General features: G+C 31.6%; 11 protein-coding genes and 1 non-coding gene across 12 annotated transcripts; 9 read left to right on the top strand and 3 right to left on the bottom strand. All coding sequences in view use genetic code 12, as the record gives it.

The window, feature by feature from the left end:
- Window positions 1-79: 79 nt before the first annotated feature.
- Window positions 80-5,480, top strand: CDC39 (CCR4-NOT core subunit). Its single transcript, XM_064881226.1, has one exon. The coding sequence runs from the start codon at window positions 302-304 to the stop codon at window positions 5,345-5,347; it is 5,046 nt and encodes a 1,681-aa protein (XP_064739618.1). The 5' UTR covers window positions 80-301; the 3' UTR covers window positions 5,348-5,480.
- On the top strand, window positions 5,462-6,526 carry RJT21DRAFT_22317 (E2 ubiquitin-conjugating protein). The gene has a single exon (XM_064883798.1). The coding sequence runs from the start codon at window positions 5,638-5,640 to the stop codon at window positions 6,301-6,303; it is 666 nt and encodes a 221-aa protein (XP_064739617.1). The 5' UTR covers window positions 5,462-5,637; the 3' UTR covers window positions 6,304-6,526.
- RJT21DRAFT_22381 (uncharacterized protein) lies at window positions 6,481-8,400 on the top strand. The gene has a single exon (XM_064883801.1). The coding sequence runs from the start codon at window positions 6,750-6,752 to the stop codon at window positions 8,232-8,234; it is 1,485 nt and encodes a 494-aa protein (XP_064739616.1). The 5' UTR covers window positions 6,481-6,749; the 3' UTR covers window positions 8,235-8,400.
- A 1-nt stretch (window position 8,401) lies between these two features.
- On the top strand, window positions 8,402-9,870 carry CDC50 (aminophospholipid translocase regulatory protein). Its single transcript, XM_064883797.1, has one exon. The coding sequence runs from the start codon at window positions 8,477-8,479 to the stop codon at window positions 9,704-9,706; it is 1,230 nt and encodes a 409-aa protein (XP_064739615.1). The 5' UTR covers window positions 8,402-8,476; the 3' UTR covers window positions 9,707-9,870.
- Window positions 9,700-11,550, top strand: POP2 (CCR4-NOT core DEDD family RNase subunit). The gene has a single exon (XM_064881225.1). The coding sequence runs from the start codon at window positions 10,041-10,043 to the stop codon at window positions 11,514-11,516; it is 1,476 nt and encodes a 491-aa protein (XP_064739614.1). The 5' UTR covers window positions 9,700-10,040; the 3' UTR covers window positions 11,517-11,550.
- On the bottom strand, window positions 11,551-13,938 carry NOG2 (putative GTPase). The gene is made up of 2 exons (XM_064881224.1): window positions 13,031-13,938; window positions 11,551-12,530 (listed from the first exon to the last, which is right to left on the bottom strand). The coding sequence occupies exons 1-2, from the start codon at window positions 13,838-13,840 to the stop codon at window positions 11,688-11,690; spliced, it is 1,653 nt and encodes a 550-aa protein (XP_064739613.1). The 5' UTR covers window positions 13,841-13,938; the 3' UTR covers window positions 11,551-11,687.
- Window positions 13,939-14,143: 205 nt separating this feature from the next.
- Window positions 14,144-17,123, top strand: RJT21DRAFT_118937 (uncharacterized protein). Its single transcript, XM_064881223.1, has one exon. It carries the CDS (start codon window positions 14,213-14,215, stop codon window positions 16,964-16,966), a length of 2,754 nt encoding a protein of 917 aa, XP_064739612.1. The 5' UTR covers window positions 14,144-14,212; the 3' UTR covers window positions 16,967-17,123.
- On the bottom strand, window positions 17,049-17,121 carry RJT21DRAFT_t45. The gene has a single exon. It is a non-coding gene; the product is annotated as a tRNA-Ala (tRNA).
- A 724-nt stretch (window positions 17,124-17,847) lies between the features above and the next one.
- On the top strand, window positions 17,848-20,397 carry RJT21DRAFT_22303 (uncharacterized protein). The gene has a single exon (XM_064883796.1). It carries the CDS (start codon window positions 18,166-18,168, stop codon window positions 20,020-20,022), a length of 1,857 nt encoding a protein of 618 aa, XP_064739611.1. The 5' UTR covers window positions 17,848-18,165; the 3' UTR covers window positions 20,023-20,397.
- Window positions 20,398-21,953: 1,556 nt separating this feature from the next.
- Window positions 21,954-24,036, top strand: HGT10 (glucose-inactivated glycerol proton symporter). Its single transcript, XM_064881222.1, has one exon. It carries the CDS (start codon window positions 22,264-22,266, stop codon window positions 23,935-23,937), a length of 1,674 nt encoding a protein of 557 aa, XP_064739610.1. The 5' UTR covers window positions 21,954-22,263; the 3' UTR covers window positions 23,938-24,036.
- Window positions 24,037-24,231: 195 nt separating this feature from the next.
- Window positions 24,232-24,567, top strand: RJT21DRAFT_82671 (thioredoxin-like protein; the record flags this gene model as incomplete). Its single annotated transcript, XM_064885338.1, has 1 exon — window positions 24,232-24,567. One exon carries the CDS (start codon window positions 24,232-24,234, stop codon window positions 24,565-24,567), a length of 336 nt encoding a protein of 111 aa, XP_064739609.1.
- Window positions 24,568-24,604: 37 nt separating this feature from the next.
- On the bottom strand, window positions 24,605-26,281 carry SHM2 (glycine hydroxymethyltransferase). The gene has a single exon (XM_064881221.1). It carries the CDS (start codon window positions 26,165-26,167, stop codon window positions 24,755-24,757), a length of 1,413 nt encoding a protein of 470 aa, XP_064739608.1. The 5' UTR covers window positions 26,168-26,281; the 3' UTR covers window positions 24,605-24,754.
- Between the last annotated feature and the right edge of the window lie 246 nt (window positions 26,282-26,527).

Genomic DNA, 26,527 nt, shown 5'->3' with positions numbered 1-26,527 from the left:
GCAAAGACCCAAATCAGTGCTCAAGTTCATCAATGTAGGTAAATTAGAGTTGCAAGTCATTAAACAAATTCAACAGCAGCAACAACAACAGCAACAGCAACAAGTACCAGAAACCGAACGGCAATTGAATTCGTTCATAACTCAACGCTTTGAAGTGGACTACAGAACCACTCCGGAATTTTTACTTGCGGCTGCAATAACTTCCCCCGAACAAACCCCCTTTATTCGCGACTTAATTGATAATTTATTTGCAACCTTAGTGGAAAATGACAGTAGCTCACTTACGGGTATTTTAAATATTATGAAAGAACAGGGCAATGATTTTATTGTCGAAGTACTTTTGAAATTCTACACTTCTCGAAACTCCATTGAAGCCTTAGATAAAGTCATTGGTAAAGCCATTCAATTAGGAGTGTTTGAACAAATCTTATCGGCCGTTGATCAAGATCATAAGGATGCTGCTAAGTTTATTATTGAATCTTCGTTATTTGGCATTGATTTTAAGGCCCTAATTAAAGCCAAGATTAAGGATTCTACCATTAAATCCGATTTCTATCCGGCTTTATTACAAGCCGTTGATGAACGTGCTCAACGTGATTATAATGTAATTCAACAGATTCCCCTCGGACAAATAATTCCGGCCAATGATGCCAGAAATGTCTTACGATTACCCACTGTCCATTTCTTATTAGAGACATTAACTACGTCTAAGGGGTTAGTCAATAATGAGAAATTAAAGCCAGTTCAATTACTTATCCTCACTACTTATCCTCGATTAATTAATTTCGGAAATGATCATGATGAAGCCATCTTATCGAACGCGGAAACATGTCTTAATTTCCCTCCGAATGTCGAACAAGAAATGAAGACTAGTTATAAGAAGATGTATAATAAAGAAGTTGAAATTAAAGTAATTGTGGATGATTTAGTGGATATGAAAAATAGTAATGAACCTCATAAACAAGATGTATTTGCCTGTATGATACATTCATTACTTGATGAATATAAATTCTTTTCTGGTTATCCACTAGCAGCATTAGCATCTACTTCACTTTTATTTGGTGCATTATTAGAAAAATCTTTAATTCAAGGTACTACCCTTACCGTAGCATTGAATTTTATATGGGAATCATGTAATCAACCACCAGATTCTCATTTATTTAAATTCGCCGTTCAATCCTTATATAATTTCAAATCGAAATTACATGAGTATCCATCATATTGTAAACATTTATTAGAGTGTCGATCATTACATCAACATGCCAGAATGTTTCAAATCGTTAAGGATGCAGCTAATGGTATACCATGTGTAACTCAGAATGCTACTCCTACACCAGAAGCTTCAGGAATAAAATATCAATCCATTAATGTGAGTGATAGACCCATTGGAAATGGTTTAATTGAACAAGAAGAACCTCCTGCCAATGTATCCGATCGATTATTATTTGCCGTAAATAATATGACAGAATCAGATTTACGTCTAGGAGAAATTCGAGATTCATTAAAGGAAAGTTATTTCGGATGGTTTGCGAATTATATTGTTTCCGATCGAGCCAAAGCCGAGCCGAATAATCATATATTATATTCTACTTTAGTCAATGCTATTGATAATACTACTTTCTATAATTATGTATTAAGAATAACTTTAAGTGAAATTGATAGAATCACTAAGAACTTTAGAGGTGCCAGTTCCGAAAGAAACCAATTGAAAAATTTAGGTGCATGGTTAGGAATAATCACATTGGCTAATGAAAAACCTTTGAGAAGAGATCAGATTGCCATTAAGTTCTTATTGGTAGAAGCATATGACTTTAAGACTATCCCCTTAATCTTACCATTTGTATGTAAATTCTTAGTTCAAGGTAAAGATACCAAGATCTTTAAACCTCCTAATCCGTGGATTGTGGGGATTCTTAAAGTCTTGGCCGAATTATATGATTATGCCGAATTGAATCTTAATCTGAAATTTGAAATTGAAGTATTATTTAAAGCCTTTAATCATATGAAAGTTAAGGATGTAACTCCTACCACCATCATTAGAGATCATAATCCGGATCCTTCTGCTTTGGCTGCTATGTTTGGTATTCATTCAGAAACAGTCATGTTAAGTAATGAAATAGCCAGATTGCAATTAGACCCCCTGGATCTTCAAGCTCAGTATCCACCTCAACAGCTTGTGGGTGGTCAATTACCACTTCCTCAGCTTCAACCTCAACAATTGGCTCAACAGCAGCAACAGCAGCAACAGCAACAGCAACTTCAGGCTCAGGCCCAAGCACAGGCTCAACAACAACAACTTCAACCTCAGCAACAACCACAAGAAGGCTTGGATACAAGCTTTAGTAACTTGATTGGAACCACCATCTTCACGCAAAATCCAAATTGGAGAAGAGCCTTCCAAGCATCATTGGCAAGAGCTGTTCGAGAATGTGCTGTACCCATTTTAACTCGAGTTTCAGAAGCAGTTCTTACTACAACTGAAGCACTTGTTAGAAAGGACTTTGCTCTTGAAAAGGATGCCCTTAAATTCCGCAATAGTTATCAGAATTTAGCTCAACAATTGGCTCATAGAATGGTATTATCCAGTGGTAAAAAGGTATTAGCTGAAACCATTGAAAGTACTATGATACAATTATTAGGTAATCCCGATGAAATCCCATTGGCAGAATTAAATACTGCTATATTAGATAATGTAGGATTATGTGTAGATATTGTTGATAAGATAGCTCAAGATAATATCAGTGAATTAATTGATGAAAGAATGAAAATTCATGTATTATTACGAGAACAACATAATCCAATTCAACCATTTATTGATGAAGGAGCTTCGGAATATTCTATGAGATTGCCAGAACCTTTAGGTTTGAAACAAGAGGGACTTTCCTCTAATCAGTTAAGAATTTATGAGACTTTTGGGTCCATTAATTCTATGCTTGATGATGGAATTATGCCTCCTCAATCGCTAGAAGCTCAGACACAAGTCATTGCAAGACCCACACTCCAACAGCAACAACAACCGCCACAACAACAGCAGCAGCAACAACCACAGCAACCTCAACAAACAGAAGTATTCCCCTCGGATCAATTGTATACTTTAATTCTTCAGAATTGTCAAAAGGCTATACAATTATTATCGGAAACTCAAGAAACTAAATTGGCCGATTTACCTCCTAATCATCCAATTATGATTGCATTAACTCAAGCATTATCACTTGCTCAAAATAATGCTATTAAGTATCCGGAATTACTCTTGAAAGTAGCTCAACATGCGGTAAATTATTTATTTACTCAACAGCATGAGAATCCTATGAGTACAGAAATATATGTAGTTATATTGGATAAATTATGTGAATATTCTCCATCTACTGCCAAAGATGTTACTTGGTGGTTAGTTCATTCAGAAGATCAACGGAAATTTAATATGCCAGTAATGTTTTCTTTATTAAAAGTTCAATTAGTTCTGCCATTAAAATTAGATTCATCAATTGGTAAATTAATTGCCGAATCAGGTAATCCTACGGTCGTAAAATTTGCAGCCGATTTATTATTAAATGTATTTAGTGAATCTGAAACTGAATCTGAATCTCAACCAATTTTAAGATCAGAATTTGCTTATACAATCGATACTTTAAGTAAATTTAAATCGGATGATTCAACCGATGAACTTAAACAAGCATCTTTGGCTCGAGATAAATTATTTGAAGCATTAAATAAATTAGAATCTCCGGCTTCAAATCAATTATATTCTCAATTAGGATATGTATTCTCCGAATGGGTTAAATTATTAACTCACCCTGATCAATCGAATGATTTACAAACTCAATTTATTGAAGGGTTATTAAGTCATGATATTTTAACTGATCGTCAATACTTTCAAACCTTCTTTAAAGCCGCTATTGAAATCTCCATTACCGTCTTTGGAGCTGAACATGAAATTAAAAACAAGACTCAACATGAAACTTTCTTATCGGTAGATTGTTTAGCCATGTTAATAATTAAAATCATTTTAAGATTTGAAACTCCCTCGGAAGCCATTAATTATTTAAAGAAAATTATTCCTGTAATTTTAACTTCATTAACTGAAGATCATGAATCCGATAGTTCAAGTTTAAGTTCAAGTTCAAATTCAAGTTCAAGTTCAAATTGGAATGAACGAGCATATTTCCGATTCTTTTCTTCATTTGTAAGTTTTTGGAGTGATTCAAGTATTGTTGATGAAGAATCTAGTAAATTATTAGATGAATTAGTATTAAATTATATTGGTGAAGTATTAACATTAATTCAACCAATTGTATTACCAGGATTTATATTTGCTTGGATTACTTTAATTAGTCATCGAATGTTATTACCAAGATTATTAGAATTACCTAATAAACAAGGTTATTCATCAGTAGTTAAATTATTATCAGCTTTATTGAAATTTCAATCAATTTATTCTCGTGAAGGTAATACTGATGTATTTCAAGTTATATTTAAAGCTATTAATAGAATCTTTACTAGTATTTTACATGATTATCCTGAATTTTTAGTTGAATGTCATTATCAATTAGTTACTGCTGTACCTAATGGATTTATTCAATTAAGAAATATAATTCTTTCAGCCACTCCTTCAAATGTTTCAGCTCCTGATCCATTTACTCAAGGTTTAAAAGTTGAAAGATTACCAGAAATTAATCAATCTCCAATAATCTTTTATGAACCATCTGATGATTTAGTTAAAGTATTATTAAAGAAACCAGTTGAAAACTTTTTAAGAATTCCTGCTCCAGCATTAGTTCGAACTATTTATAATGGATTAAAATTAAATCATCCTAAAGTGATTGATGAATTTACTAATGATATTATTCATTATAATGTTAAATTAATTAATGCATTAGTTTTACATGTTGGTATATCTGCTGTAGCTGATAGATTACCAAATAATGTTAGAGGATTTAATATTAAATCATCTCAAGTATCATTATTAGTTGATTTAATGAATCAAGGATCTCTGGAATTTAAATATCATTTAATTAATTCAATTGCTAATCAATTAAGATATCCAAATAGTCATACTCATTGGTTTATTGGAATTATATTACATTTCTTTAGTTCAAGTTCAATTTGGGGTACATTATCAGTTAAATTAACTGTCCAAGAATTAATTACAAGAGTTTTATTAGAAAGAAGAATCGTTAATAAACCTCATCCATGGGGGTTAACTATTGTATTTACTGAATTAGTAAAGAATGGTGATTATGGATTCTTTGAATTACCCTTTGTTAAAGAGGCATCTCCTGAAGTTAAGAGTGTATTTGATGTATTATCTGTTCATGTTAAGGGTTCGACTCCTACCGCCGATCCTTAATTAGTTTGTTTCCCTCACTCCCTCACTCTTTCCCTCCCTCTCTGTATATTAGTAGTGTAATGCGTAATGTATATTAATTATTAATAACTCCCTCACTCACTCCCCTTTTGTGCTTTTTGTTACAGTGCGAATTCGAATCGATGTGTTCCTCTGTTGATAACAATTGACTAATTCACCCACCACACGACATCCATACCACATAGATTATCTAGAGGATTTTTTTCAGTGATTAGTATTAATTATAGTTATTAAGTTAAGTTAAGTTAAGTTTTAATTAGTTTAGTTAGACCATGTCGTCACGTGTTAAAAGAATTGCTAAAGAATTAGAAGAGTGTCGTCAAGATACTCAATCAGGAGTTACCTTACAATTAAATAGTGAAACTGATTTAACTAATCTAACAGGTTATTTTAAAGGTCCTCCTGGTACTCCATATCAAGGAGGAGTGTTTCAAGTTGATATTGTTATACCAAAGGAATACCCTTTTAAACCTCCTATAATGAAATTTGCTACAAAAATTTATCATCCAAATATTAGTTCAGTAACTGGAGCTATTTGTTTAGATATTTTAAAAGATGCTTGGACTCCAATCTTAACTTTAAAGAGTTCTTTAATTTCTTTACAATCTTTATTACAATCTCCTGAACCAAATAATCCTCAAGATGCTGAAGTTGCTAAACATTATTTAGCTAATAAGAAAGGTTTTGAAGAAACTGCAGCTTATTGGACAAAGATTTATGCTAGTGAAGGTGATAAATTTGGTTCATCTGCTCAAAATGATGCTGCCTTATATGGAATTGATGAATCAATTGTATCTCAATTTGAAAATATGGGATTCCCAAGAGATAAAATCATTGAAGTCTTGAGAAGATTAGGAGTAAAGAGTTATAATGGGGTTAGTAACAAGGCTGAATTAGAGAATAAGATATTAGAAGAGTTATTAAGAGAATGTGCTTAATTTAGTGGTATTATTCTACTGATGTAATTGAATTTATTATAATGTGACCTTTAACTATTCATACCATTACCATTACCATCATCATCACCATATATTAAGGAATGTCTCAATTCCTACAGTTTGCACTTACATAGTTATCTCATCATTTCTTGCCTTTCCTCTCATCTCCTTTCCTCTAGTTCCATATATACATACATATATATAGCCATATAGAATCATTCTATCCATATACCTTCCTTCGTATACGTATAACTATTAAGCTTTGGTGATACCTGCACACAGACGCCACCAAAGTAAATGCTAAAAAAAAATTCGACAGAATCAAATGGAAAATTCCTGCGTTTGTGAAATTTTCCAGACTCGAAGTCGAAGTTTGCCAATCTTTCTCTACAGTATAGGGGTGATTGTATTGCACCATTGATAACATTTTTATATATCGGCCATCCATGACCACTTCTCCTCCTCCACCGGCATCTACCAGTATTAAAACTTCATCAGAAGTTAGTAATAATTTACTGGAAGAACGCGCTTCAACTATCGGTTGGTACTTTATTTCTTCTTATTATAAATTTTATAATTCAGGAATTGAAAATATTCATAAAATTTATCATGCAACTGCTTCTTTAACTCATGATACTTTCCCAGTTTCTGAATCAGTTGAAAATTCAAATTCTGAAACTTCAGAAACAATCCATAAAGCTCAAGGTATTGAATCAATTAAAGCAAGATTTAAAAATGATAAGAAATTAGCTTCACTTAACAATAGAATTGTTATTACAAATGCTGTATTTGAAATCTCTTTATCTAAGAATATTTTAATTGTTGTTTTTGGTGAATGGTCAAGAGATGAATCTCCATTTCATCAATTTACTCAAACTTTTGTTTTAACTCCTGGTAAAGCTGAGAATACTTTTGATGTAGCTAATGATATTTTAAAATTCATTAATCTTAATGAATTTAAGTATGATGGTTCTGCTTCTTCTTCAGTTGAAACAACAACATCCACTACTACTGAAACTGAATTAAAGGAAGTAAATGGTTCTACTGATAAACCAGTTGAATCAACTAAGGCACCAGAAACTCCAAAATCTGAAGAAGCTACTGCTGTTGCAACTCCAGAAACTAAGGATCAATCTGCTGAAGTTGAAGTTGTAACTGAAACTCAACCTCAAACACAAGCTCCAGTTTCAGCTTCAGCTCAAGTTCAACCTCAAGGTACTACTGAAGTTGAAGCTAGTACTGAAGTTGAACAAGCAATTGAAACAGAACCAGAAGTTGAAGCTGAAAGTTCTACTAAAGAAGAAACTACTAAAGAAGATGAAGAAGATGAACAAAAGAGTCAAAAATCATCAGGTCCATTATCTTGGGCTGCATTAGCTTCTCAATCTGCTCCTCCAAAACCTAAGGCTACTCCTATTGTTAAACCAACTACTGCACCAGTTAAAAAGGTTACTCCAACTCCTGTTACTGTTAATGGTAAATTTAAAAAGGAAGAATGGTTCCCAATATATATTCGTGGAGTATTAGATATTGAAGAAAAGAAATTAAAAGAACATATATCTGAAAATTTTGGTGAACTTAAATTCTTTAAATTAAATATGAATATTGCCCTTTGTGATTTTGTTACTGTTGAAGCTCAAAAGAAGGCTCTTGAAGCTAAAGAAACTGTAATTGATGGTATTACAATTCAATTAGAACCAAGGGAATCTAAAACCGGTAACAACTTCCATAATGGAAAGAAAGGTGGTAAGGAACAAAAGGATAAAGCTTCATCTACTGGGGCTAATGGTGATGGTAAGAAAAAGAACGATAATAAGAAAAATGGTAACAATAACAACACTACTACCAACAATAACAACAACAACAACAATAATAACAACAACAACAATAACAACAAGAAAAAGGCTAAGCCAGCTGCTAGAACTGATTAATTCATTCTAGAAGTGTTTCTATGTATACATACGTCGTACATAACCTAATTTTAATAGATTAATGAATGTAAAACTAAAATGGTAGTTGATAATGTGCCACAGTACACGACTTTACTTTATAGTACTTTATAGTAACTGCGACTGAAAAAAAAATTAGTAGCTCACTAAAGTAGGCTATACCTAAAAATAGTGATACTACTTGTAGTAACAGTAATTATAATACTGAACAATATATAAACACAATGAACTTTCTTCGAAGAAGGAAAGCATCAGAAGATGAAGATGATGATGATATTATTTCAGATCAAGAAACATCCAATGTTCATAAATCAAGAAAACCTCCAAACACAGCTTTTCGACAACAAAGATTACAAGCCTGGCAACCAATTTTAACACCAAAATCAGTTATACCATTATTATTTTTATTAACTATTATATTTACTCCATTAGGTATAAGTATATTATTTGCTACATATAATGTTGAATTAGTTTCAATAGATTATTCTCATTGTAATGAATTAGCTAATGATCAATTTAATTCAATTCCATCAAAATATACAAATTATCATTTTAAAAGTAAAAATACTAATCCTGAATTTCAATGGAAAATTGTAAATTCAACTGATTCATTTGGAGATTTAGCTCAAACTTGTCAAATTCAATTTACTTTACCAGTTGATTTAAAACCTCCAATTTATTTATATTATAAATTAACTAATTTTTATCAAAATCATCGAAAATATGTTAGTTCTTATGATATAAATCAAATAAGAGGTGATGCAGTACCTGATGATTCAATTACAAATTATTGTAAACCTTTATTACATTTAGGAGAAGGAGAAAATCAAAAATTAATTTATCCATGTGGATTAATTGCTAATTCATATTTTAATGATACATTTTCAAATCCAGTATTATTAAATGCAAAAAATAGTGATAATAATCAAACTTATGAATTAACTAATATTGGTATATCATGGAAATCAGATCGTCAACATAAATTTGGTAAAACAAAATATACTCCTGATCAAGTTGTACCACCACCAAATTGGTATAAAATGTTTCCTAATGGATATACTGAAGAAAATATGCCTGATTTACAACTGTGGGAACTTTTACAAAATTGGATGAGAACGGCAGGTTTACCACTGTTTTATAAATTATATGGTAAAAATCAAACTGAAACTTTAACTTCAGGTACTTATGAAATATCTATTGGATTAAATTATCCTGTAAATATATTTGGAGGTACTAAATCAGTAGTTATTACAACCAATTCAATATTTGGTGGTAGAAATTTAAGTCTTGGAGTTATTTATATTATAATTGCCATAATAACTTTAGTATTAGGTACCGCATTCTTAATTCAACATTTAATAAAACCAAGAAGAATAGGTGATCATAATTTCCTACAAGGTAACAATAGTGCTTTTACATCATCAGGAGTAACTAATTTCCGAGAACAGTTGTAAATGTATAACATAATTATCATATTTATATAATCATATACATAACATATATAAGCATATAGTAGTAGTAGTAGTAGTAGTGGGTCTTAACTATGTGCCTGCACACAGCCCGTCCGCTCGGTTCGAAGAAAAAAACTTCAGCTGAACGACCACTGCTTAAGTTAACTAATACTATACGAAGCAAACTAAAAGCTACAGTACAATATTGTATAGAAGGTTGATACGTAGACAGTGGGAGATTGACGGAGGTCACGTTCAAAGAAACAATAATTATAATAAACAGTAGTACGAAAGGCTCACGTGAATGAACATTGAAAGTAAGTAGTGTAGAGGATCAATGAACGTTAACGTTAATCCTCATATACAATACTTGCAACTGCATCAGTTGCAGCAACAAGGACAACAACAAGTCAATTCTAGTGGTCAGTCACCTCAAGTGTCTCAGTTACAGTTACAGCAACAACATTTGCAAAGACAGCAGCTTCTAAACCATCATTTACAGCAACAACAGCAACAGCAACAGCAACAGCTGCAACAACAACAGCTGCAACAATTAGGAACTCCTAATGCTCAAAATGTATCTATAAATCCTTTATTAGCTGCATTAAATGGTTCTAATGCAACTGCATCTCATACTGTATCTGTTCCTGGAAATGGAGTCAATCTTTTACAGATGCAATTTAATCAATCACAGCAACAACAATCTCAACCTCAATCACAACAGCATGCTCTTCAATTCCAACAACTTCAACAGCAACAACAACAACAATTACAATCTCATCAAGTTCCAACCCAACATATTCCTGATCAAGTACCACTTGTAAAGGAAGTATGGAATCAGAACTTGGAATACGAATTCCATTCCTTACGAACTTTTATTAATGATAATTCATCTGATATATATATTGCTATTCATCAAGAAATACCTGGAATAGTTGCAAGACCTGTAGGATCATTTAAATCACCATCAGATTATCATTTTCAAACATTAAGAACTAATGCTGATTTATTAAATCTTATTCAATTATCATTCTGTGTAACTAAAATAAAAGAAAATGAAATTAGTTCAAGTGCTGTTTGGCAATTTAATTTCTTATATGATCCAGAAAAGGAAATGTTTAATGAAGAACATTTACATATGTTACAACAAACGTCTCAAATTAATTTCTCATTACATCAAACTCAAGGTATTCCTCATTTTTCATTTGCTGAATTATTAATAGAAAGTGGATTACTTATGGATTCAAATATTAATTGGGTTAGTTATCATGCTGGTTACGATTTAGGATTCTTTGTAAGTTTATTACTTAACGAATCTTTACCCATGGATGAACAAGAATTTTATTGGTTTTCATCAAAATATTTCCCAAGTTTTTATGATTTAAAATATATTGGTAGTCAAATTTTAAATAAACCAACTAATGATGATAATTCTAAAAATAATAATAAACCTTCAATTGAATATTTAGCTGAAGAATTACATTTATTACCAATATCTCCAGCAATTCGTCAACATTTTGCATCATCATCATCTCCATTACCAGGACATCAACAACAAATGACTTCAACTTTAAATGCATATTTATCAATGGAATGTTTTAAAGAACTTTTAAGACAATCATCATTTGATTCATCATTTTTTTCAAGATTTAAAGGTTATATTTGGGGGTTAGGTCATTTAAGTGGTAATGGGAATGGTACAACAATAGTTGGAGCTGATGATAATATTATACCTAATGGAGGAACTCCTCAACCTTCAACTCCTGGTGGTAGTAATAAAGGTGGAACTGTTCATTTTGGTAGACCTCTCTAATTAATTTTTCATTGTAATTTAATTTATTTTTATACTCCTTTTTTAAATATACAAATTCTATCCTAATTACTAATGTATGTAAAACTAAATATGCAATGCTATTGAATTATTAAAAGAAATGAAATGAAATGAATATCCCAAAATGTGCAAGCAAGTCATTAATATAATTAACTAATCCTCAATTCCTTTCCACTCTTCAGCTTCAGGAGTTTGTTCAACTTCTTTAGCTTCAGTAGCTTCAGTGGTTGTTTCAGTGGTTTGTTCTTCAGAAGTTTCTTCTTGTTTAGATTTCTTATTTTGTCCTTCTCTTCCCTCTTCTCTTTCAGCTCTCTTTCTCTTATATCCTGCCTTTTTATCTTCTCCACTTCTTTCTTCTTCATCCTTTGGTGGAGGTACAAACCAGGGAATTTTCCCTCTATTAAAATCATTTAATACTTGTTTAGATACTCCACTTTCATCTGGTTCTCCACCTTTAATTAATCTACCTTGCTTTCTAGCAATTAATTCAATAAATTCTATACTTGCTTGTTCTAATAATTGAGGATTTTCTTCAAAATTACTCCAACCTTTAATTTCGTAAGTTCTTTCTAAATGTTTTCTTTCACATTTTTGTAACATATCAGGAATATATTGTTCTGGGTGTGACACATGTTCAACTCTTACAACTCCTCTAAATAAAATATCAGATTCAGTATCTTTCAGTGATGGTGGTACTATACCAGGACAATCGATTAAAAAAATTCTTTTCATTAAAGTAATATATTGCCAAACTTTTGTTTCTCCAGGTATTGGAGCAACTTGACAAACTTTCTTTCTTCTTAATGTATTAATAATTGATGATTTACCAGTATTTGGATATCCAATAAATCCTACGGATATTTGTTTACGATCAGAATGTAAAGTTGAAAATTGTCTTAATAATTGAATTAATGACCCTTTACCAAATGAATTGGTAATAGAAGCATGGAATGCTAATGTTGGATAAGATTTAGATAAATGTTTAACCCAAGCAGCCTAAATTTTAATGTTAGTAAAATAGAACTTAATAAGAATAATAATAATAATAAAATCAATGCCAACAACTTGATAAATTATTAGGAGTATAAGTAAGAAATTAAATGAAATCAAATAGTATGGTCAATTTAAAAAATGTCGGCTTCTAGACTACGAAACAAATCACAAAGTATGAAGAAAAATCCTCGATAAGTTTCAACTCAATAAGATTCCGATACTTCTCTAAAGCTGTCGATAAAAACTATCAACAAATTGTGAACAAATCCTTGACCAAAACGATCAAGGAACCAAAACATAGTTTTGGGAACACGGTCGAGGAGTATTATTCTTCCAAAGACGTAACAGGTAACAATGTAGACGTGATTAATACAAGATTAATCATGAGTATCACCCTGACAAAAGGCTTTGGGATCAATAGAAAAAGAAAAACAATAAGAAAAAGAAAAAGAAAAACTCCTGATTATTTGACAAGTTGTTAGTAATAATAAATTGATACGTACTGCAACCCAAGTTGGAACCAAATCACACTTGTTTAAAACATAAATTAAATGTTTATGAGGACATTCATCACGAATATATTTTTCAACCGATTCACATCTAGTCCCTAATGGATCTCTAGCATCTAAAACATGTATCACTACATCGGATGAATCAATAACTTTATATAATTCATTCCAAATTCTTTTAGATTGACCTTTATGAAAAATAGCTTCTTTAGCTTCTTGAGTAAAATCTTCTTTATCAAGAAATGATCCACCCATTAATCCTAATGTGGCATCTAATTCTTGCTTTTCTTGATATGCAACACCATCATTTTCAGTATTTTGAACTAAATCTTCTAAACTTGAAGCTGCAAGTCTTGGTTTCTTTCTTTGTTGTTTTGGTCCAAAAGTCAGTTGAAATGATTCAGTTTCAACTATTTTGGCAGTTGGAGATTCAGATTGATCCTTTTCATCTAATAATGACATTGGTAATTTATTTCTCTTTAATAATACTTGATAAGAATCACGTTTCTTATCTCCCATAGCTTCACGAAAATGAGTTAAAGCATCTTGAGCAATAACTCTTGTATTACCAAACCATTTTCTATTGGGATCAACTCTAGCAGTTGGAGCATCAGTACTTTGTAAAGCAGCAGCCTTTATAATATCTCCCTTAGCATTACGAACGGCTCTACCTTGTTTATACATATTTAAATGCTTAACCTTTTTAGCATCTCTATAAAAATTTTCACCTTTAACTCGAAGGTTACCATCTCGAGTATCTCCCTCTCTAACTCTTCTCAGCTTTTCTTTCTTTTGAGTACCCATTTTTTATATGATAATTTATTCTATTGACTCAATTGAAACCTTATCAGTATCAATCTTTTCTCAGAATAACCTTATTATTAAGTAATAGTTAATAGTTAGTGCCTTTGAAAAATTATATTTTTATTTGAGCAGACCATCACGGCTAACAAAAAAAATTTTAGGGCTAATGCGAAATGTCGCTGAGAATCCAAACTGCAAATACGGATGTCTATTTGCAGTTTGGGGTCCCGTGATCTTTTTCTCCAGCTTATAGATTCCCACATCTCTATACAATAAATAGATAATAAACCAGGCTATGTTAATAAGTAATAATATAATTGTTTATTATATGTTGAGTGTGTGTTATATAGAGCTTTAATTATATCGTAAAGAATGACTGCTGAAGGAAAGGAAGTGTTGGATCAATTAAGTCCAACTCAAGAACATTTCCTAAAGAAGTATCTCTTGGAGAATAGATTAACTATTGAATTACATGAATTATCTAAACCAGGATGCTGTCAATTACTTGGTCCACCATTTAAAATTCAGAGCGATAAAGAAGGCAACAATAATGATGAGGATAAGCATCAGTCCTTACCATTATTGTCGTTCTTCTTTAAACAATTTGTAACAGAATTCCCATTCATAACTAATAATTCTCCCAAGGATCAATTGAATTTTTGGCAGAATACAGTTCAACCATTTATAGAAAAATTTAATCAAGGAAATATTAGTAGTTCAGATGAAAGAAGAAATAATATAACTAAACGGAAACAAGTAAATAAGAAATTTTTATCTGGTTTACTTTTATTTTTCAATTCAACTTTAATTACTGATAAAGATTTAATTTATCAAAATCAAAGTCATCTTAAAGCATCTGATACTGGTAAAATAGATAAACTTCAAAAATCTTCAAATGAAGTAGCCATATCAATGGCTGGTTTACATGAGTATGAACTTTTCCAATATAAAAATGATATATCTATAAATATTGTTAGTGTACGTGATGTATCTGCTACATCTGTACCTGCTTATACATCTTGGAATCCCTTACGATATTTAAGAACATCTGATACTCAAGTTCAAACTCATAATTTTGATTTCATATTACAAATTACAACTAGAATGAATTCTTTAGATGGTGATGTCATCAAATATAAATCTCATTTTATACCTCGTCATTATCATGAATTCAAACTTTTATCGCAATCTTTAAAGAAAGCATATCCCGGATTAATGGCAAGCAAATCATTTGATCTTCCCGTCAAGAGTAAACTGGATCAAGGGATTAATTCTCAAGAATATGAACCATCAATTTCATCAAAGGTATCTGAGAATTCGGGTCAATCGAATTCATTATATCGAGAAAAGTTAAGACTTGCATTAAGAGGTTATTTACGTAGTCTCATTTCAAGACCAGAAATTGTTCATTCCAAAGAATTCTTAAAGTTTATAAATGATGAAAATTTAATATTTCAATCATTAACTGTAGATGATTTGGTTGACTATAATAAAAGATTAGAAAGTGAAAAGAAGGCATTTGTAACTCAATTAGAATTTCAACATCAGGCTTCTAAAGTAATGTTACAATTAAGTTCTGATTTTGATGAATTCAAACTGAACTTAATTATGAAACCAGATACTATTTTGAAGATATTTGAGGATATTGAAAAATCATCTAGTATAAAAAGTCAATCAAAAGTTATTAGAACTTTTAATGAATGGTGTAAATTAGAAGTTGCAGCAACTATTTATCAAATGTTTTTAAGTCAAGATAATTCTGGGGAATGGTTAAATAAGTGCAGGCGCTTTCATAGATTATTTCCTTATAATGTAGTTTATGGTATATTAAGATTTACTAATCCTGTTAAAATAGTTGGAAAAGTTATAGATTTATTATTAATGAATATACCAACTATAAGTTTCCTGGGATCTGAAAAAGGTGAAACAAGAAATTTACTTTCAATTATTTTCACTTTATTGTTGGATGAAGACTTGACTGATTTTGAAAAGGAGTTAACTGCATTAAGAGAAGATAAATTAGATACTGATTATGATGTTTTCCTTGAAAGAATTGAAGCATATTGTCAATTAGATACTAATATTGTTGATGATATTAGAGAAGAATCTATGATTAAATCTCAAGATTTTTTACTTACTATATTATCAACTGAACTTATTTTACCTCGAATTCAAACTTCATTAGATCAGTTTAAATTTAACAAAATTAAAGAATCTTATGAGGCATATTCCCATCTTAATGAAGATAAAGATGTAACTAAATCTGAATTATATCTTAATTTAAAGCAATACTGGCAAGTTCAAATTCGAAAGAAAGATACAAATTTATTGAAGCAGTTATGGAAAGAACCAGAATTAACTAGACTTCTTAAGGATTCAATATCAATATTTTATCAACCATTGATTCGAGTGTTTGCTAAAGCAGATATGCATGTTGTATTTAGATCATTTCAAATATTCATGGATGATTTAATGAAAGATCTATACCTTTTAAGTAATAAGGAAATCTACTATTTGAACCCTTTTCAAATCTTTGAAAGGATTAAAGGTTTATTAGATAAACATGAAGAAGTTCTTTGGGAGTTCCTTCATAATGTTTATGTACACGACGAGCAGCACTTGTTTAAAGGTATAGTTAAATGGACAGAGAAATTCTTGTTATTTTTACGTCTTAAGTTCGTCAATGAGGAAGCTGTCAAGTTAATTATATCCTTAAATGGCGTTAGCTTAAATGAAGAACTCTTCATAAAACAACTTAATGCCCAAACAAACAGAGTTGTGGAAAAAAGACGTTTATTTAAAGAATACTTTGAAAATAAATCCTTAATAGGAAAGGGCATTTCGGCCCAAGACAAGATTGATGAAGGATGGGAAGATGTAAATGGAAAATTATTTGGAGATACGAGTGCCGGTGACTTCGGTGTAAATCAAGAAGATTTTGAAGAATTCAATAATATGCATGCTGAAGCTGATTTGGATGCAGATGGAACCTTAGACAATGACTTAAAGAAAAAGTTATTAAAATTGGAAGAAGATGTAAATGAAATTGGAACTAGTGAGCTCGATAAGTTAGATGGTACTATAAAGACTCAGTTGTCTATACTATTGAAGGATATAAATTTATAGAATTGATAAACTATTACAAATATATACTTTGCGATTGCAAAATATTGATGACATTTTTTAAAAAAAATGAAAAAAAGAAAAATGGACGAGACAGGAATCGAACCAGTGACCTCTTGCTTGCAAGGCAAGCGCGCTACCAACTACGCCACACGCCCTTTTCTATAATAAAAAATTAGAGATTGCCCTCAAGAGTTACAATTTGCACGTGATAAAAATCACGTTTTGCGGATTTGATTACCTAATAAGGAAAGTTTTACCTCGTAAATATATTCAAAAGAAAGAAAAACGCAAAATTACGTTGAGATTGCAAAAATATAGTAAACAATTATTCAAATACAATCTGACAAAGAAACAAAGCCATTATCCTAATGGTTCTGAGCGAATTATAATCTCAAAATATTTATATCTCAAGATAAAAGGAGTATTTACGTAATCTGATATAGTTAAATGAATTACTGTCGTCAAAGAAAGCATTGTTACAAATTGTAAATTTCTTAACCTCTACATAACCAGTTTTCTATTAAAGTGTAATTCTTATTCCCGTTGATTCTCCTCTTCCATATGCCCAATTGTATGCTTCACTATAAATACAGAAAACCGTCTATGAACAAATTATATTACAAAAGTGGAAAGAAAGTTTAGTTGGCATAGCACTTTTCACTTTTTCTTGGCTCGCCTCACTTTTCAGATGATTCTTATAGATGCTAAGATTTATGAAAGATCGGCTTAACAACATTTACGGATAAACTCTGATGAATATAGATTTGCACATATTTTTGGTATTTTAGCAAATCTTTTAGGTAAAAGTTTCACTATTTTTTTGTTATAATTAATCAAACACCTGTTCAGTTTGAAATTTTTGTAGTAGTGCCTTTATGTACTCAAATTAGAAAAAGGTGTAAAAGTCATAAAGTTCACCACTGGTATAATGTTAAAGCCATATATAGAGCTTTCGAGATTAGTGATAGTAATTGGATGCAACCGGATCTGGGGTGATGAATGTCGTGAGTAATGTCTCCCTTGCAGCCAATTGAAAAAAAAACGATACCCCCTATTCGAGAGAATGTCGTAAGAACGAAAAATTAGATCAACTATAATCACCATGTGGATATACCTTTATCTATAGACTAAACTATAAAGGATTTTAAAGGTGACAGGGTTTACCTATAAGTAGGAATACGGAATAGGAAGTCAAAGAAATGACCACACAGACAATAGGGATAAATAGTAACGATGAAAATGTTCTACTAGAAGATGACTTTATTAAGAGTTATAATGAAGAAAATAAAGCATCATTTAGAAATCGACTTAAACGATCTTCCTTTGTTCAAGCCTCTATAGGCACTGAAGAGTTATTGGTGGAGAAATTAGATTCATTTCTTTCTTCTATAGAGTCCAGGTTGGATAGTTTCGAATCTTTTTTTAAGTTTAATCTGAAACAAGAGAAAGGAAATGAAAAGGAGAATGTTCTCATCCCTAATAACGATTATTATTTGACAACAGATAGGACATTAGATCCTTATCTTGGAGCAACCAAGACTCGCAGGAGAAGCAGTTCTGCTAGTTTTAGTACCATAAAAAATTATTCTGCAAGAAATTTAAACCTTATTCATCAAAGATTAAATTTAATCAAAGAGTCGGTTTTAAAAAATTCATTAACCAACTTGGAATTTTTGTATAAGACTTTGGACGACCAATATAATTACTTATTCAATCCTGGTGAAGAGAATGCTGAAGATGATTATGATTCAGACAATTATAGCAATACACTTTCTCCAACAACTTCTGGTACTGCAAATAGGAAAGAATTGCTTTCTAGAAAGATTATAAAAACAATCCAATATTTTGATGAAAAATTACTTCAGATAGATGATTTCATTAAAGTCAATCAACCAGATTCCAAAATAGATTATGACCAAGACTCCTCATTAGCTCAACTTCGATTTTATAACTTTAACAAGACAGTAAAAGCTGCAGAAAAGAGATACGTACATTACTACGAGTTACCATTAAGTTGGAGAGAAAATAAATATATCATACATGGTTACAGGTTTTCTTTAAGTCATAGAACACTTATGAGTTCAATATTCAAATTTAATCATAATGAAACAATGAATATATGGTCTCACATGGTGGGATTTTTCATTTTCTTATACATATGCTTCGTTCATTATCCTCAAAGTGATGTATATAAGATGAATAGCTTTCAAGATAATTGTGTGATGTACCTTTTCTTAGCTGCAGCTATAAAGTGTTTAGTCAGTTCTGTCACTTGGCATACTTATTCTGGATGTGCCCACTTATCATTGAGATCAACTTGTGCATGCGTGGATTACACTGGAATAACCGTTCTAATCACATGTTCAATCATTGCGGTCGAATATTGCTCGTTGTACAGTTATCCTAAATTATTAACTACATATATGGTGTTTTCATGTGCTAGTGGAGTGGGAGGTTTACTTTTTAACTGGTCTCCTTATTTCGATCGTCCTGAATGTCGTTCGGTAAGAATCTTCTTCTTCGTAGGGTTAGCCATATTGGGAGCTTCATCAGCATTATGTAAGTGGTTTTATGACGGTATGTCCGTAGCATTCTACTTCTTCTCACCTTTATTCTATAAGAGTTTCTTGTGGTATTGGATAGGGGTTATCTTCTATGGAGGTTTGATTCCTGAGAGATGGAGATATGATGTTATCATTGAAGAGAATAATAATGTTCATAATTGTGAACATAATTATGACTCTATAGATGTTTTGACAGACAACATTGAGAAAAGTGGTGAAGAGGAATTTGAAGAGATCGAAGAAGAAATTGAGGAAATTATCGATAAAAGGGACCAATCTGGAAGCAATTCGGACGATAAGTTAAAGTCAGTTATAGACAAACATTTCCCGGAAGAGCCTATTTTATCACCTTATCACAAAGAATTCTTTTCCTTGTGGTGGGTGGATTATTTTATGGCTAGCCATAATATCTGGCATATTTGTGTTGTATTGGGTGTACTTGGTCATTATGTCTGTGTATTAGAAATGTTCCGACAAATAGCCAGGCAATAGATATTAGTAGAAGTATAGTTTTAATGTTTTTAGAGATTTTCATAATATAAGAGTCTAATTAATCCAGAACGTGCTGAAATTCAGTCACTTTAGTGAAGTAAATAAGGATTTTTCAAAGCACTTAAAAATTACGGGGTGCAGATGCCCTTTCATCATTATAGTTAGGAATGGATGAAACTGGTACAGTAACTTGAGACGATAAATTGCAGGTTGCAGCTTTATGAATCAGATGTAGGGCTTAAGCTAAAGGCCGCCGGGGATCAGTGTGGAGTAAGTACATATTAAAGATGGGGCTCAGAAGAATTATCATAAAATTGATTATTGAATGAAATTGGAATACAACAATAAAGCGAGGGGAGGGTTGAGACTTCCTTGGCTGGGCCATTATCAATAATTGTTGAGAATTGTATTAACAACGCTTCCAATTCTGAAACCCGAGCTCAAATTATTACAGATGGATCTACAAAAAGTTATTGATGTATGTAATCAGAATGGCTGGAACTAGTCTTTTAACTTTGTATCTTTCGCTTTGTTTCTGTACCTCTTACTCTCCATTTGTTACAATTAAGGCGCAACAATAGCGCCCCACTTAGATACGCGCAGGCCAATGTTTCCCTTTATTGATCGACAAATAATATTTAGTACCATATTAAGTAAAAGTATGCCTATATTGGAATTCCAATGGTGGGGTATCTTACGATGTAGACCTTTATAAGAACAGTCTCCACTTTAATTAATTAATTAATTATTTATCTGCAATTTAATAAAAATTGCGCTGTTAAATTGCAATTATAAAATTTTTTTACATCAAATCGAAAAACTTTAATTATGAAAAAATAACTTGAAGAAATAAATAATAAATTTTGAAATATTGCAGTACTTCAGATATTTAATTTAGTTTCACTAATCCATCTTAAGGAATGAGATATGTTCGTCGTTTTCCTTCAAAATGCTTACTTAGTGTTACATTTGGGGGAAGACCAAAAGTAGTAGGGCTGGTGTATGACTCAACCGTACTTATGAACAAAGAAGAGTACATAAAGATTTTTAAGTATAGATGCAAGATTAGCTCATACGTTCCTGAGGTCCAGTCGGAATTAAAGAGAGAGTTACAAAGTTGAAAACTAATTATAAATTTTTTTCTCTAGTAACAATAAGCCATTAGTAATGTTCCGAGGGTGAGATAACATATTCGACCAACTGTGAATAAGCCATAATCCGACCGTACTTGATAATTGGAGGATCCTTAACATTCACGATAGACGCGACTATTTGCCTCCATACAGAACTTCCTGATGAGAGTTAGAAACAGGCTCTTTATGAGAAAGGAATGCGAAATAAAGCTTTCATTACATAGTAGCAATCTATAAGTGTTTATGTTTGATTCTCAGATGTTTATTTTGGTAGACAAAGCGGTAGTAATAAATTAAACTTTTTTATGGCATGGCTGACTATGCAGGATCAATAGCGCCTGTACAGAAAAGTCAAGACTTTCCGAGCATTGCTGCAACGCCATTCAAAATTTAAGATTACACAATAATATAATTTAGCAATGAAGAGTAGAGTTAGAACGCAACCAGACAAAAGGAACGACCAATTTGTGCCACTCAGTCAAGTTGAAACAATAGCAAAACTCATTGGTATCGTAGGATTCTCGTTAAACCAGTGGAAACGACGGAGACTAACTAGCAAATGATAAATTTTAATGATATAGGAAGCGCATTACTTAATTCTGTTTTTTGATTTCATCGATAAGATTGTAATCAGAATCCCCGCCCATCAAAGTCAAAGTACACCGGCTTCGGTATAATACTTCAGGCACCTAATTATCATTGTTCCTCAGGAAAAACCCTCGGAATTCCACAATTCTCAATTGGGAAAGAGGAAGTTTTTTCCACGTCATTTTGCACATCAATTCTATTTTCTAATTATTATTTTTTATTTTTTTTTATTTTTTCTTTTGGCAACTATTGTAACTCTTTAGATTCTGTAACGTCTGATATACCTGTGAATAAGTGGTTTATTGTGCAAAATTAAAAGGACCGGGGAAGACTTGAATAGCTTTGTTTTGTAGATGAATCAAAGTATATATAAGCAGCCATTCCCTCCCCTGATTCCATCTTCTGTTATGTAAAATTTATTTTTACACTATACATTACTGTTATAGATTTTATTTTAATTATATCAAATTCATTCCTTTCATTTATATTAATTTAATAAGAGTAACTAAATAAATCAATAATGGGTAAATTCGATTGGGTGAAAGCCAGAACTAACACTGGTGGATTAAGAGGTAAGAAATTAAGAGTTTTTATTACGGTCGTTTCCGTTACTGGGTTTTCTTTATTCGGTTATGATCAAGGTTTAATGTCAGGTCTTATTACTGCAGAGCAGTTTAATTATGAATTTCCAGCTACCAGAGATAATGGTACCATTCAAGGTGCTGTTACTTCTTGTTATGAATTAGGTTGTTTCTTTGGAGCTCTTTTTGCATTAATTAAGGGTGAAAAAATTGGTAGAAGACCATTAATAATTGCTGGTTCCATCATTATAATATTGGGTACTACCATTTCTACTACACCATTTAGAGGTCATTGGGCATTGGGTCAGTTTGTTGTCGGAAGAGTCATAACAGGTATTGGAAATGGTTTGAATACTGCCACTATTCCAGTCTGGCAATCGGAAATGTCTAGAGCCGAGAATAGAGGTTTATTAGTCACAATGGAAGGTGCCGTTGTTGCAGTAGGAACTTTAATTGCTTATTGGCTCGATTTTGGTTTGTCTTACGTTAATACTTCAGTTCAATGGAGATTCCCTGTTGCTTTCCAAATTGTTTTTGCATCATTTTTGTTCTTCGGTATCTTGAGATTACCAGAATCTCCTAGATGGTTAATTGCAAATAATAGGAAACCAGAAGCTTTATATATCTTAAGTGCTTTGAAAGATATTCCAGAAAATGACGATGAAATCGTAGCTGAAGCCACTGTCATCACTGATGCTGTTAATAGATTTACTAAAACTCAAGTTGGTTTCAGAGATTTATTTACTGGAGGCAAGACTCAACATTTCCAAAGAATGGTCATTGGTTCTTCTACTCAATTTTTCCAACAATTCACTGGATGTAATGCTGCTATTTACTATTCTACTGTTTTATTTGAAAACACTATCGGTTTAGAGAGAAGATTATCTTTGATTTTAGGAGGTGTTTTTGCAACTGTTTATGCTTTATCGACTATTCCATCATTTTTCTTAATTGATACTCTAGGAAGAAGAAATTTGTTCTTAATTGGTGCTGTTGGTCAAGGTTGTTCATTCTTGATCACTTTTGCTTGTTTAATTGATAATACTACTAATAATGCTAAAGGTGCGGCTGTCGGTTTATTCTTATTCATTGTTTTCTTTGCCTTTACAATCTTACCATTACCATGGATTTATCCACCAGAAATTAATCCATTGAGAACCAGAACTGTTGCTTCTGCTGTTTCTACTTGTACCAACTGGATCACCAATTTTGCCGTTGTTATGTTTACACCAGTTTTCATTGATAATGCTAGATGGGGTGCCTATCTTTTCTTTGCTATTATGAACTTTTTGTTCGTTCCAGTTATTTTCTTCTTCTATCCAGAAACTGCTGGAAGATCATTAGAAGAAATCGATATTATCTTTGCTAAGGCTTACACTGATAAGAGACAACCATGGAGAGTTGCTGCTACCTTACCTAAATTATCATTACAAGATATTGAAGATGAAGGTAAGGCTCTTGGATTATATGATGAAGATTTCGATAAGGAAAACTTTGAAATGAAGGAAGATATTTCTTCTTCAGGTGAATCAAAAGAAGAAATTAAACCTAATGATGCTCCACAATCCGAAGGATTAATTAGCAGAAAATCGAAAGATGGGTCAATTGTATAAGCCAATTAATTAGTTTGGTTTTTCTACTTTAATTTCTACAGTGTTGTTTATTTAATTTTAATCTTTTTTTAATACATAGGCTAGATATGACTACAAATACATAATTTAAATAAATTAAATAAATTAAAGTTATTAAATTTGCAACTCCGCACTGGAGCCACATTTCCCAGCGGGTCAATTTTTCGAGACTATTTTATGAGACGTATTTATAGAGACCAATTTGTCAGTTGTGAAAGTTGTGCTTCATCGTTTTTTACAGTTTATAATAAAACAGACAAAAATAAGTATAAGAAAATGTCGTCCACTGAATATCTCGACAAGGCTAAAGCATTGATCAAGGAACATCCCTATTTAATGTTATCTAAATCTTGGTGTCCTGATTGTCATTATACCTATAAAATATGGGATGAATATAATGTAAAGGATAAAGTTCATGTTATTGAATTTGACAAATTCCCAGACCAAGAAGAAGCTAAAAATTTAGAAAAAGCATTTATTGAGATTTCTGGTTTAAATTGGGTTCCAACTATTTTTTTCAATGGAAAGAGATTAGGTACTGAAGCTGATTTGAAAGAATGGAAGAAAGAAGGAAAGTTAGATCAAGTATTTAAAGATGAAAAGTTAATTTAAGTAAAAAAAAATAAATTTGTATAGTTGAATATAAATATGTGTATTATTAATAATGAATGATTGTATTGAGATTTTTTATATCAAAACAATATAGAGAGAATATGAAGTTAGTAAATATAGAAAGACAAGTCATACGATGGTAAAAGATTTCAAAGTAACCAATTTTATATACAAAATACTAGAGCATTTAAGTAGATAATGGGAAATCACCAGCCCATTGAGAGATCTCTTCCTTGACGGCAACTAATTTTGGATCTTCATGATCTAAAACTCTAGATTTGAAATCCTTTAATTTGTTAGCATCTTTTGGTAAAGAACTTTGTAATTCCTTGGCATAGTTGACAGCAAAATCAATATAAGAAACAATCTTCTTGAAATCTTCTTCACCTAAACCTCTAGTGGTCATAGCTGGAGCACCAATTCTAACACCACCTGGAACTAAAGCAGATTTATCACCTGGGATAGAGTTTTTATTTAAAGCAATATTAATCTTTTCACAAACAGTTTCAACTCTAGCACCATCAATTTGTTTATCCTTTAAGGAGACTAAAACCATATGAGAATCAGTACCATTAGAAACCAATTTATAACCTTTATTAATGAATTCAGATTCCAAGATTTTAGCATTCTTTAAGACTTGAAGTTGATATTCTTTAAATTCTGGAGTAGCAGCTTGCTTTAAGGCAGCAGCTAAAGCAGTAATGGTATGGTTATGTGGACCACCTTGATGACCAGGGAAGACTGAGAAGTTGATTGGATTTTCTAAATCGAAAAGAGTTTCTTGACCAGTTTTTGGATTAATTGATCTAACACCTCTTCTAAAGAAGATCATGGCACCTCTTGGACCTCTTAAAGATTTATGAGTAGTGGTGGTAACAATATCAGCATATTCAAATGGAGATGGAATAACACCAGCAGCAATTAAACCAGAAATATGAGCCATATCAACCACTAAATAAGCACCAACTTTATTAGCAATTTCTCTCATTCTAGCATAATCAATTAATCTACAATAAGCAGAAGTACCAGCAACTAAGACTTTTGGTCTATATAAAATAGCAGTCTTTTCTAACATATCATAATCAATTAAACCAGTTTCTAAATCAACTCTGTAAGGCATAGTTTCAAAATAAGTTGAAACAGCAGAAATTTTTCTAGAATCAGTTTGATAACCATGAGATAAATGACCACCATGAGGTAAATCTAAACCCATTAATCTTTCATGAGGTTTCATAATAGCTTGATAAACTTGTAAATTGGCTGGAGAACCACTTAAAGTTTGAACATTAACACCCCATTTATCACTTGATAAATTAAAAGCTTTAAGAGCTCTTTCTTGACATAAAAGTTCAATTCTATCAATATGTTCATTACCACCATAATATCTTGCACCAGGATAACCTTCAGAATATTTATTACACATTGGAGTTCCTAAAGCATCAAATACTGCAGTAGTAGTGAAATTTTCAGAAGCAATTAATACAATAGAATGTCTTTGTCTATCGATTTCATCTTGAATAATTTGATAAACTTCAGGATCACTATCCTTTAAATGGGCAGAGACTAATTCTTTATGAGATTCAGATAAAGCGTAAGGCATTGTTAATACGAATTGGAATTGGAATTGGAATTCTAACTATAATCAATAATAGAAAATAATTATAAGTAATTAGAGGAATAAGAATTATTGGATATGAGCAGTTTTATATTCGATTTCTCCATATTAGTTGAGTCAAAATGCGAAAAATTATTAACCTCATCATCATTTTTTTAAGTGGGGAGCAGCGTGTTTATTAGTGCATATATAAATCAGAGTCAAAAAAAAGAGAATAGAGTAGAGACTGAGACTATTGGGCAGGTGACTCATGGAACGTGACTTTAGACAACGAGAAATAATATACACTTACACTACACTACAATTGACTGTTGATTATCTGTAAATTGTTAAGTATTATTAAGA

The sequence above is a fragment of the Scheffersomyces amazonensis genome (genome assembly GCF_036850825.1).
Source record: "Scheffersomyces amazonensis strain UFMG-HMD-26.3 chromosome Unknown RJT21scaffold_2, whole genome shotgun sequence".
Classification (NCBI taxonomy): Eukaryota; Fungi; Ascomycota; class Pichiomycetes; order Serinales; family Debaryomycetaceae; genus Scheffersomyces; species Scheffersomyces amazonensis.
This window is presented reverse-complemented; position numbering and strand designations above follow the sequence as displayed.